At 33.6% G+C, this 12,736-nt stretch overlaps 1 protein-coding gene across 2 annotated transcripts in view; it reads right to left on the reverse strand.

Annotated features, from left to right (window-relative positions):
- The window catches only part of LNPK (lunapark, ER junction formation factor), a 78,959-nt gene that overhangs the window by 43,284 nt on the left and 22,939 nt on the right, over positions 1-12,736 (reverse strand). For both annotated transcript variants that reach the window (XM_015110405.3, XM_015110408.3), the window contains exon 6: positions 5,114-5,154. In XM_015110405.3, coding sequence (XP_014965891.2) covers positions 5,114-5,154 — 41 coding nt within the window. The remainder of the gene's footprint in view (positions 1-5,113; positions 5,155-12,736) is intronic.

The raw sequence follows: 12,736 nt of genomic DNA on the forward strand, positions 1-12,736 counted from the left end.
AATATTTTCCTATTGCAAAATTATGATAAATTCTCAAAATAGGCAAGTTGATTTTTCTGATGTAAAGGAGATGTTTATAGTATCACTTTAGGGTTAGAAAAAAAAGAGAAACTAGGAACGGGGGTAGAAAGAGGGCATAATAAAATACATTCCCAAACCAACATAATCTACATGGAATATCAAAGAAACAAATCCCTGATCACTACACAGTAGACTTTTGATGTTCTAGCAGTGTTGTGCAGTAAAACTTTAGGCAATGACAAAAACGGTCTATGTCAGCATAATAGTAGCCACTAAGCCCTATGTGATAAATGAGCACTTAAAATGTTGCTTGTGCAACAGGGGAACTGAATTTGTACTTTTGTTTTGTTTCGCTTCGTTTTGTCTTAGATGGAGTCTCACTCTGTCACCTAGGCTGGAGTGCAGTGATATGGTTTCGGCTCACTGCAGCCTCCACCTCGCAGGTTCAAGTGATTCTCTGCCTCAGCCTCCCAAGTAGCTAGGATTACAGATGCGTGCCACCACACCTGGCTAATTTTTGTATTTTTAGTAGAGATGAGGTTTCGCCATATTGGCCAGGCTGGTCTCGAACTCTTGGCCTCAAGTGATCCACCTGCCTCAGTCTCCCAAAGTGCTGGGATTACAGGTGTGAGCCACTGCACCTAGCCTGTAGTTTTATTTCATTTTAAATAATGTAAATGTAAACAGCCATACTGATTTGGACAGATAACTCTAAAACTACTACTAGGTTTAAAAAGATTAAACTGTGATCTTTAAAACAACAAACAAAACTCCAAATCGAAATGCTACTTTATCGAATGACTGATTCCTGGTAGATTATTCAGCAAGTATTCAAGTGTGTCTATGTTTTTATTTATCTTAAATAAAATAATTTTTAAGTACTAAAAGATGCAAATCTATCTCCCATTTTTTACATTTATTTCTAACAAAATATTTTCACATAATAGCTTAATTCACACACATCCATACAACATTTAAGTAATAATATGTTTTAAATACACTGTTCAGTGGAAAGAACATGAACTTGAAACTTCAAAGTGAGAAAAGATCTGGGTTCAATGCACATTTCCATTCTTAGGAAGACTGTTAGCACATCTGTCAGCCTCAGTTTCTCCTCTGCATAGATATTTTAATACTTCATAGCACTACTGTGCAATTTTTAAAATATATAATATAGGAGAAAGAGTCCACAACAGTGCCTAAAATATTAACATAATTTTCAGTGACACCTCAGTTACTCAGAATGGGCCTGAAACAAACTATTTCCAAAAACTCAACATATGAACCTCAAGATTCAGGAAAAAGAAACTAGAATTCTTGAGAATTCTCTAAATCAAGCTTCTCCAACCCTTAGCCACCAGCCACATGTGGCCCAAGACAGCTTTGAACGCAGCCCAACACAAATTCGTAAACTTTAAAACACTATAACATTTTTTTGCAATTTTTTATTTTTGAGCTTATCGGCTATTGTTAGTGTTAGTTTAAAGAATGAATCATTTTTCTGTAATACGGTTGTACTAAAAGTTTTAGGGGCTTTTTTATTTTAAAAGATAGAATAATAAATACATGATTATATTAAGAGTCAACATTGTGATGAGACTGTATATTTCTATGACATGTAAAAATTATTTCTACTTGATACAACCATTACATCATAGAAAACATTAAAAGATAAAAGGCAACAAGAGCAAAAAAGTGCACAAAACTTATTGTGTGCATACTAGCACAAAAATAAATGTCAAAAAAATTTTTTAAATTTTGAAAGATAATTCTACAAATATTTCATACTAAAATTATTCTTGAAACAGAATTTTAAAACACACAAATCATTAATTTCCCTAACCAACATTTATTTGTGAAAGATATTCCAGATGTAAGAAAACTTTCTTTCATTTCTTTCATTTTGCATTGATTTTGCAATTCAGAGTATTAAGGAGCATGTTACACCATATAAACTCATCATTTTATCATGCTGAAAATACTGTCTGGTATCCCTGATTTGGGGTTTGCTGTTGAAATTGATGATGTTTTTACTAATTCAGATGTTATATCATTTTCTGCTTTCATGTAAGAGTATTCCATAATAATAGTCACATCTTTCTTCTTTGCATTTTTTCTGTTACTGTGTAGCCTAAAGTGAATATTCAAACACTGGGAAAAGCCAGAAAATATTACTGAGTAATATAAAAATGTAACATTTGAAGCCACAATAAGGTTAAAAACTCTATAGAGAATAAAAGCTAAATTTGCCAATTTAAGGACTTCTTTTCCTTCCAAAACTTATTTCATGGAATATCATGCATAGGATTTGTACAAAGTATACTTTATACATTTATATAAATTATAGTAGGTATATAAACATTTTTATTTGCAAGAATGACTCACCATTAATAAGAGAGTGCATAAATGCCCACAAGACTAAATGATTACATTGTACCACTTCTGTATGATTCTGTACTGCTCCCAGAAATGTCAACATTAACCTGTAACTCAGCATGTCAGAATTTCTTGCTCTTGCCTTCAGCTGACATTAGTGAATTCCTTTGAACTAGTAACATCTGTAGTTGATTGTTAAGCTTTAATTCTCAGGGAAGTATAACACTTTTCCTCATGTTCCCAATTTCTCAAGTGATTTTTCTCAGGATTCAGAAAAACACAGATTTCCCAAGGAACGCTAGAAATTACCACATAGGACTACTATTCTGAAAAAAGCACAAAATTTTCATGAAGTCATTTAAAGAGGTAATCTTGACTCATGTATTTTGGTAGAGCTTGATTTCTGAACTGTTTTGAAGGAATGCTCATGGATGCAGAGGGATTATCTGCTTGCACAGATTACTCAGTGATTATTAAAAACTCAAGTTTTGTTAAAGGACCACAAAATACGTGAGTGGTAAAATGCACGCAGATCTAGACTTGGGAATTTTTTAGATAACTAAAGATTACTTCCTAACTTTATATTAATAAGTAAATACATTAAGCTCTTAAAATCTTGTTAAGATGCTTTTTCCTAATTTAACTTTTTAATCAATTGATAATTCATATCTGTCATTACAAACTACAATTTTACAAATTTCAAATTACATTACAAATCTATTCAGATTAAAGGGATGCATCCCCAAGGAAACCACTTTTAATAAAATATCAAGTAGTGACCAGCCTGGCCAACATAGTGAAGCCCTGTCTCTACTAAAAATACAAAATTAGTCAGGTGTGGTGGCGCATGCCTGTAATCCCAGCTACCTGGGAAGCTGAGGCAGGAGAATCACTTGAACCTGGGAGGCAGAGGTTGCAGTGAGCCAAGATTGTACCACTGCACTCCAGCCTGGGCAACAAGAGCAAAATTCTGTCTCAAAAAAAAAAAAAACCAAAGTGTAAAACTACTCAAACAAAGCAGCTCTGTTAAAGGCTTGAACAGTCAAGACCACAGACTAGTTCCAGTAGCAAACAGTATTATAACCAACAATAATAATCAAGTAAATGCAAATTGTGTTTAATTAATAAAGTGAATTACAGCCAACTTATTTTTCTTTAGTCATACTGCAAGAGAAATGCCATACTGCATTATTAATACTGATGCCTAATGAACCATTTAAACATACAGAGCTATTGAACTCTGAACTTTTTTAACTGTTGTCAGACTTAAAATGGAACATCTTTTATGTTGCGATTCCTTTAAAGGCTATTTAAAAGTAAATAGCTTGACTTATCCTTCCACACAATTTTCCAAGTCGGCTCTGTTACTCTATTGAGAGATTTTCCAAATCATATATTCTTCAAGATCCTGTTTTCTGGCCATGTGATGCCAGAGACATTGGGCTGCTTCTCATCACTTAGGATTTTTTTCTTTTCTGCTCTCCTTTGTCTTCCTCTTCATCTTTTCTACTTTAACTAATATTTCTCCATTTTGGTATAAGCAGGACTTGTCTCTGATCACCAGTACCAGCTTTTCTTTTTATCTCATCAGCAAGTCAAACCAATCATATCACAACTTCTAAATCACTGATGCTATCAGTATTTTCTCACTTTGAATTTCTGGCTGTTCCATAACGTTCAGACTAGCAGAAATATAATAATAAGATAATTCTGTGTTTGGCAATTTAGAACCACCAAAATTGTCAATGCAATTTTGATAAATACTTTATAGGACACCTAATAAGAAGCAAACAAATAAAGCGAAGGAATCCTTTCAAAATTAAAGTCCTCTTACTTTTCAGGTACTTAAAGCCCTTAAAACCAGTATCTAATATCATCAATTCACAGAATAATTTTTAACGTTAGTCTTAACCTTCACAATATTGGTTTCTTAATTATTACTTGTTACACACTAGACTAAAATGTATCAAATTGATCATTTGCACCTGATTACATTTTATTAAATACATTTCTACACAACATAATACTATCAGCAGTTATCATTTTCACACTTCAAAAATAAACATTAAAAATTAGTAGCTCTATGTCAAACACCAACTTCAATTCACTTATTACAGACTACTATATTATCAACATTTAGAGCTCCTTCTGTCTTACTCATGGTCCTCTTTCCAACACATCTGAAGGGATGCATCAACTAGCCCCACAATAGATATCATGTGATCAGAGTTACTGACAGAAAGTGGAAAACTCTGAAGAAAACAATTATATATCTCTCTCTCCCATCTCTTCTTCAGTACTTTCATGTTGAATTTCTCTTACAACTAATCTTGATTCCCTCTCTTTCTTGGTGTCAAGAAAACCTAGAACTGACATGTGGAGATATTTTGTCCTTTTGTATTTAGCTCTAATAAACAATCTGGGTACCCACCTTTTTACCCTCTCTGCCTCATTTAGGCCTCGAATATGACTCATTTACTTACTTCTCAGCTTCCAACTGATATAGACTCTCAGAATCTCAAAAGTCCTTCTAAACTACTTTTTCCTATCAATCATTTTTAACTAGCAAAAATATTCACAATTTCACTTCATCATTAAAATGCTATCTAAAAGCATATTTCTTCCTTGGAGAGTTATTAACTTCCAACACACAAACATTATTTATTCAGTTCTTATTAGTTTAATATAAATTAATTTTAAATAAAAGTTAACTTACTATTTTTTTCCTCTGGGATTTTAAATCATCCAATGCTTCATCTAGAAAACAAGATTTCAATAAAAGCTAAATCAAATATTAAGATATTTAGATACAAGAAAACATCATGCCAAATGACACACGGTAGCAAACACAAGAAAACTTTCTCATTTTAGGATGTCTCAAAATTTAACTGATGTGTAGAGACAAAAATTATCTCCATCTTCACCTACATATAGTTCATATTTTTGCCTGTGTTATATATTACAAACCATTTAGGGGAGAAATTGACTTTACATAGTATAAAGCACCTTTCTAAATTGAAATATATACACACATTTTTTAATGTGTTCAGAAACATTACTTTCTACTATTTCTTTTTCCTTTCAACACCTCACCCACATTAATTTACAAAATTAGTATCAAATCTCTTTTTATACACTGGTAATAAAAATGTTCTCTTTGTTTATAAGGAAATAAGTACATATTTTACTTAGTCAAGCCTGAAGATAGTAAGCATGACTTTTTAAAAAAACCTTGAAAATCTATCTTATTGAATCTGAGAAGGGACATGGAAAAAAATATGAATAACTTTTCAAAATTAAGCATTTCTAAGATTTGCCTGCTTATATAGGTTGGCATGGTGGAACAGAAAGAATCATCTCAAAGGATACCTTTTATGAATGTCAATGTTGGATTTACAAATGTATTTAAGTTTCTAGTTTTTCTCTAGAAATATTTAATACAGATTGACACACTATTCCATATGGAAAGAAGAACTTATGGCTTAAATGTTATCGAATGAAACGTAAATAACTGTTCTTAATACTTAATTAAATTTATAAATAAAATTATTACTTCTTCACTGAAATTCTAGGTAACAAATACCTGAATAACCAACTCAAAGTACACCATTTATATAAAGATTCAAAGAAACACAAACATATAAAAAGATGATTTTACTATAAAAAAATTTTTCAAAATAGATTAAGCAGTCCTTAATGTGCTAGCTAACTTATTACTAAAAGGGGGAGAAATCTGCTAACATCTTCAAAAAGAATAGTAATTTTTTGTTAGATAAGACCAAGCCAAACATCTGTACTTTAATCCAAGGGTCAGTAAACTTATTCTGTAAAGGAAAAACTAAGTATTTTGGGCTTTATGGACCAAAAAGCAAAATCAAGTACGTACTTTGATTTTTGAGACAGGGTATTGTTCTGCCACCCAGGCTGGAGTGCAGTGGCATGATCTCAGCTCACTGCAGCCTTTGCCTCCAGAGTGCAAGCAATTCTCATGCCTCAGCCTCCCAAGCTGGAATTACAGGTGTGTACCACCACACCAAGCTAATTTTTGTATTTTTAGTACAGACAGGGTTTCTCCATGTTGGCCAGGCTGGTCTTGAATTCCTGAACTCAGGTGATCCACCTGCCTTGGCCTCCCAAAGTGCTGGATTACAGCATGAGCCACTGCACCCAGCCTAAGAAATACGAAAGAAATACAAAATTTCCACAAACTTTATTGACTAAATTCAAATACAGGTTGAGTATCTCTTATCTGAAATGCTTGGTGCTAGATGTGTTTCAGATTTCAATTTTTTTTTTAGTTTTGGAATATCTGCAGAATACGCCCCCGCTGAGCATCCCAAATCCAAAAATCCAAAATCCAAAATGCTCCAAGGACCATTTCGAGTATAATGTTGGCATTCAAAAAATTTTGGATTTAGGAGCATTTCAGATTTTGAATTTTCAGATTTGGGATATTCAACCTATATAATAATTGAGTTCAATTTTTTGTAATATAAGTCTACCAGTGAAAAGAATGGAATACTTTTGGGGGTGGATAACATTTCACTTAATTGAGGTTCAAAGCTAAGTGTTCTCTATCATCAAAACTGATTGCAAATGATAATCTATTAATGCTGATCTGTAATGAGATTTTACATATCTGATTTTTTAAAATATCTTTTCACACAGGTAGTTACTGCCAAATATTGATACCAATCCACACGCATATGATTTTAATTGAGCATATTCACTAGTTTGGAAGGCATTTACAAAATTCTATTAGATTCTTCTTTTGGCATTTCCCTTTTAGAGTATTATTACATTGGAAGTTAATCACCTCCAAAGACTGAAGCTCTTCAATTATACAGTGAAATGGATTTAGAAACATGGAAATTTCCTTTGCACTTGCCTTGAGGTCTGAAAAATTCTACTGGAACTATAATTTCAGCTTGGATAATGCATCTGCTGCAAATTTGTGTGGGAATGGCAATTCTGTTTCTTGTTTTCATTTTTATAGCATTTTTTAAAAAATTACTTGTCATTACAATGTTGTTTTCTAAATGACTTTACCACATTATAGGTTTTGCATATATACATTGTTTTGCCTTGCAATCTTAGGTTGCAATAATTAAGAACCATTATCAAGGCTGTAGCAAAAGCTAATTTCCAAAGCCAGTCAGTATTCAAACACAGTGGCTGAAGTTGGTTCTTCTCATTTGGAAGTATTTCAATCTAGGTTTTGAGCTCAAAATATGACAATAAAACTTTACCACTGCTAAGCCATCAAACTGCTGTGAGGCAAGTCAAAATAGCTTCTATTCATAATTAAAATTCACATAACTAACAATGGTTAAGTCCTTGAGAGCAATGATGTTCCCTTTGGCACTACACAATAACAAATTCAAATATGTTCTGCAAAGTACCTGTTGTTGAATAATACAATGAATAATCATAGAATTTAAACACCTTACAGTTTCAAAAGTTTTGTACAATTTGTACAACTAAGTCTTTTTCTGCTACATACATATTTTTACCATGAGTAGTTACAGTACATCTTAGCAGATTCCACTTCAGGTTGTAGTAAATTGCTGTTTTCTAAACTTCATTGAAAATATTCTCACCTAAAGTTGTTCTGCAAAGACTTTTTATAGAGACTAATTCTTCAGTCACTTCAAGCTCAGCGTTGACAGCTCAAACTACAATTGAGTGGTACTGATAGCATCTGTCAACTCAACCACAGCCAAGGAAGATCACTTGAAATAATTTGCCTTGTTCTTTAATTGACTACTCATGTTTGTTTTTCTGAATTTTCTCAATTCTTTAGGCAACTGTTCTTGCTGAAACGTTACTAGTCTTAAGTATATTTTCCCTGAACACATTTTTTCTGCTGCAGCAATCAAACACAATTTAATTAACTCATCATTGGTAAATAGCCTCCCTTTCTTCACAAACAAGCCACTCAGAAACTTTCTTTGGCTGAAGCTCCATTTTTCCCTTTCAGTTTCATGAAGCAATTCTGCAATAATATATTCCATTTTAAATTTTCTAATTTTTATGACCATTGCTTTCTGTGAGTTGGGAATATGATGATGCGTAGTTAGTATTGTAATGTCAAATACATATTGTACTCTTTTAGCACAGCTATAACATCATTGCATAAAAAATACAATGCTTTGCATTTCGATAACAAAATAGTCCACATTCCATTATGTACTAAAAGTGCAACATTCAAAGTCCACTTTTCTTTTCTGGTTTTTACATGATGGGTATGCATAGGTAATAAAAATAAAATAAAGTTGTCACAGTACAACAATACACATGACACTTAAAAACTGCCATCAAGTTATAATTGCATCGGTTGAAAAACAATGTGAAATGATGAAATGATTAGTCCTACAAGTGCCTGAAGTGATGAGAGCACCACATACAGTCAGTCACAGGTACTCAATTCTGCCATTGTAGGATGAACGCAGTTAAAGACAGCATGACTCTGTTCCAACAAAAACTGAAATTTGAATTTCATATACATTTTACATGTCAAAATATTCATTTTAATATTGTAATAATTTAAAAATATAAAAGCCAATCATGAGCTGTACAAAGCAGTGGGCAGGACTTGGCCTACAGGCTGCAGCCACCAATCCCTGCTTTAATTTATATAGGGTCCAACTTGTAAAACAAAACAACTAAAAATAATCAAGAATAAAAAACAAGGATAGGACCAATAGCTTCAGGCTTAAAAAAATACTATGCGACTGCAAGACAATCTTTTACAAAGTCGATTTTAAACATACATGTAATACCTATTCAAATGAATTAGTACACTTAAAAACAGAAAGAACCTCTGAAATATATTTTAAAGCAAAAAGAAAATCCTTTTAATAATCAAGTCCAGATCTGCCTATTACATAAGTTAAAAATATTCATACATTTGATTTCCTTAAAGAAGTGTTTCAAAGGACTCTTGAAAAGGGTTTCTTATATTTCTTTTGCTATCTTGCTATTCCTTGCAGTCAGAAAGCATATTTGCTTTAAACTTCTTCCTATTCTTCCACCATCTGCTATATTACTAAATATCACCAAAAACAATATCAGAAGCTTAAATTTCCTTAATCTGATAAAAAAAGCATCAACATTTTTAAAACTACAGCAAACATCATACTTAATGGCAAAATATTAAAAGCTTTTCTATTAAAATCAGGAACTAGACAAGGACTCCTGCTATTCCCACTTCAAATGAATACTGTACTGAGTCCTAACTCATTTAAGAAAAATAAAATAAGAATCAGAAAAGAAGAATCAGTGCCATCAGCTCATGTTTATGTAACACTTTGCAATTTTTATATGCTTTCATATGTAGTAACATTTACTACTTTTAACTGTCCTATCAAAACAAATACTTCTGTTTTCATTTTATTTTTTTCTGGGTACATAGTTGCCGTATATATTTATGGGGTGCATGAGATGTTTTGATATAGGCATACAATGTGAAATAAGCACATCATGAAGAATGCGGTATCCTTCCCCTCAAGCAGTTATCCACTGAATTGTAAACAATCCAATATACTCTTTATTTTAAATGGTACAGTTATTATTGACTATAGTCACCCTATTGTGCTATCAAATACTAGGTCTTACTCATTTTTTCTGTTCTCATTTTATAAATTAAGAAACTGTAAGGTTCAGCTGGGCACAGTAGCTCATGCCTGTAATCCCAGCACTTTGGGAGGCTGAGGCAGGTGGATCACTTGAGGCCAGAAGTTCGAGACCAACTTGGCCAAAATGGTGAAACCCTGTCTCACTAAAAATACAAAAAAATTAGCTGGGCATGGTGGCGGGTGCCTGTAATCCCAGCTACTTGGGAGACTAAGGCAGGAGAATTGCTTTAACCCAAGAGATGGAGATTGCAGTGAGCTGAGATCATGCCACTGCACTCCAGCCTGGGAAACGGAGTGAGACTCCGTCTCAAAAAAAAAAAAAAAAAAGAAAGAAAGAAAGAAAGAAACTGTAAGGTTCAGGGAACTTGTTTGTAGTACAAAAAGATGGCCAGTGTGGCTGGAGCAAAAGTGAACAAAGGAGAGTGAAAGATGAGGTTGGAGAAATAGGAATAAGCTAGAAAGTCAGGATATGGATTCAGATTTCATTCTGGTTGCAATGGGAAGCTATTAGAGAATTTTAAGCAAAAGACACACAAGATCTGATTTATACCTTAAAAACAGACTGGTGAAGAAGCAATTGTGCAAGCAAGAGATGATAATGAATTAAAACTGTAGTAGTAAAGAAGGTGAGAACTGGTCAGATTCAAGATCATTTTGGAGGTAACGATTATATGACTTGCTGGTAATGTGAATGAATATGAAAGAAGAATCAAAAATAGCTCCCAAGTTTTTGGTCTCGTGATGGTTAATTGTATGTGTTAACTTGATTAGGTCACACAAGGTATCCAGATAATTGGTCAAACATTATTCTGGGTGTCTGTGAGGTTGCTTTGGGGTAAGATTAGCATTTCAATCAGTAGACTGAGTAAAGCAGATTGCTCTCCCTAATGAAGTGGCCCTCAGCCAATCAGCTGAAGGCCTGAATAGAACAAAAAGTTTACTCCTCCCTCCAGAGAGTGAGAACACCCCATGCCTGACTCCCTGGAGCTAGGACCTCTATCTTTTCCTGCCTTCAGACTCAAACTGAAACATCAGCTCCTTCTGGGTCTTGAACCTGCTAGCTTTCAAACAAGAACTTACACTTACTGGCTCTCTTGGTTCTCAGGCCTTCGGACATAGATTGGAACTAAACCATTAGCCCTCCTGGGTCTCCAGCTTGCTAACTGCAGATCTTGGGACTTCTCAGTCTCCGTAATTGCTTGAGCCAATTCCTCATAATATTTCCTATTGGTTCTATTTCTCTGGAGAACCCTAACTAATACAAGTTTTAACTAGTAGTCATATAGGGTAAGCATTTCTGAGATGGAGAAGACAAAGGGAAGAGCAGATATGAACAAGTGGGAATAAAGGGGAGGAGCAATATTAATTCTCTTTTGGCCATGTTACTTATGAGATGCCTACTAAACTCCTAAGTGGAAATGTCAATTACACAGTTAAATATACAAGTCTATAGCTGAAGGGAAGAGTATGGACTAAGGACTTAGATTTGGGAATTATTAACAAATAGGCAATATTTAAATCTGTGGAAGTGAATAAAATCACCTAGAGATGTACTGTCCAATGTATAAATAATAGCCAGGAGCCACATGGGGCTATTTAAATTTAAGCTATTTAAAATCCAGTACTTCATTTACACTAGCCTCATTTCAAGTGCTCAACAGTCACAAATGGCTAGCAGATACCATATAGAACAGTAGATACAGATTATTCTCATCATCATAGAAGGTTCTATCAGACAGCGCAGACTCAAACAAGTTACCGAAAAAAAAGAAAGCCAAAGACAGAATTCTAGTAGAAGAAGTAAGGCAAATAAAACTAAAAAGAAACCACCAGTGAAGTGTTGTCAATGAAGCTTAAAGATAAAAAGTTTTCAGAAAAAGGGTGAATAACTTAATTAATTCAAATATTATTAAGAGATCAAGCTGGATAAGAAAAGGGAGCTGATTACTGGCTTTGACAAGACATAGATAATGAGTGACCTTGAAATGAGCCACTGCAGTAAAAATGGTGGAAACAAAACCTAAACAAATTATGCTGAGAAGGAGTAGGTGGGGGAAAAGAAGAGATACCAACTATAAACAATTTTTTTAAAAATTTTTGTTTTGAACAAGAAAGAGAAATGGGTGGTAGCTTAAAGGAAATGTAGGGTCAGGAGAGGTTTTCCTCCCCCCGAAATAGTCATACTGAGGCAGAATTATATGCCAATAGGAATAATAAAATAGAAAATGATGCAAAAGAGATGATAACTACAGGAGATAACTATAAGAGCAAAGCTCTAGAGATGGCCAGAGTATTTAAAATCCAGAGCTTAAATGACGGTTAGCCATAGATGAGATCAAGGCCAGTCTTACAAAATATAATGAAGGTTGAGACCCTACTGAGTATAGACAGAGCTAACTTTACATACATTCAGCCCTCCATATGGATGAGTTCAGCACTCATGGAATTAAATCAACCATGGATCAAAAATATTCAGAAAAAAATTAAAAATAACAATACAATAAAAATTACAAATTTAAAATACAATATAGCAACTATTTATACAGCATTTACATTGTATTAGAGATTACAAGTAATCTACAAATGATTTAAAGTATGCAGGAGGACGTGTAAGTTACATCCAAATTCTACACCATTTTTATTCTTGGGGGTATTGGCACCAATCCCTCACAGATACTGAAGGACAGCTTCACTTGGTGGTA

The sequence above is a fragment of the Macaca mulatta genome, chromosome 12 (genome assembly GCF_049350105.2).
Source record: "Macaca mulatta isolate MMU2019108-1 chromosome 12, T2T-MMU8v2.0, whole genome shotgun sequence".
NCBI classification, from domain to species: Eukaryota; Metazoa; Chordata; class Mammalia; order Primates; family Cercopithecidae; genus Macaca; species Macaca mulatta.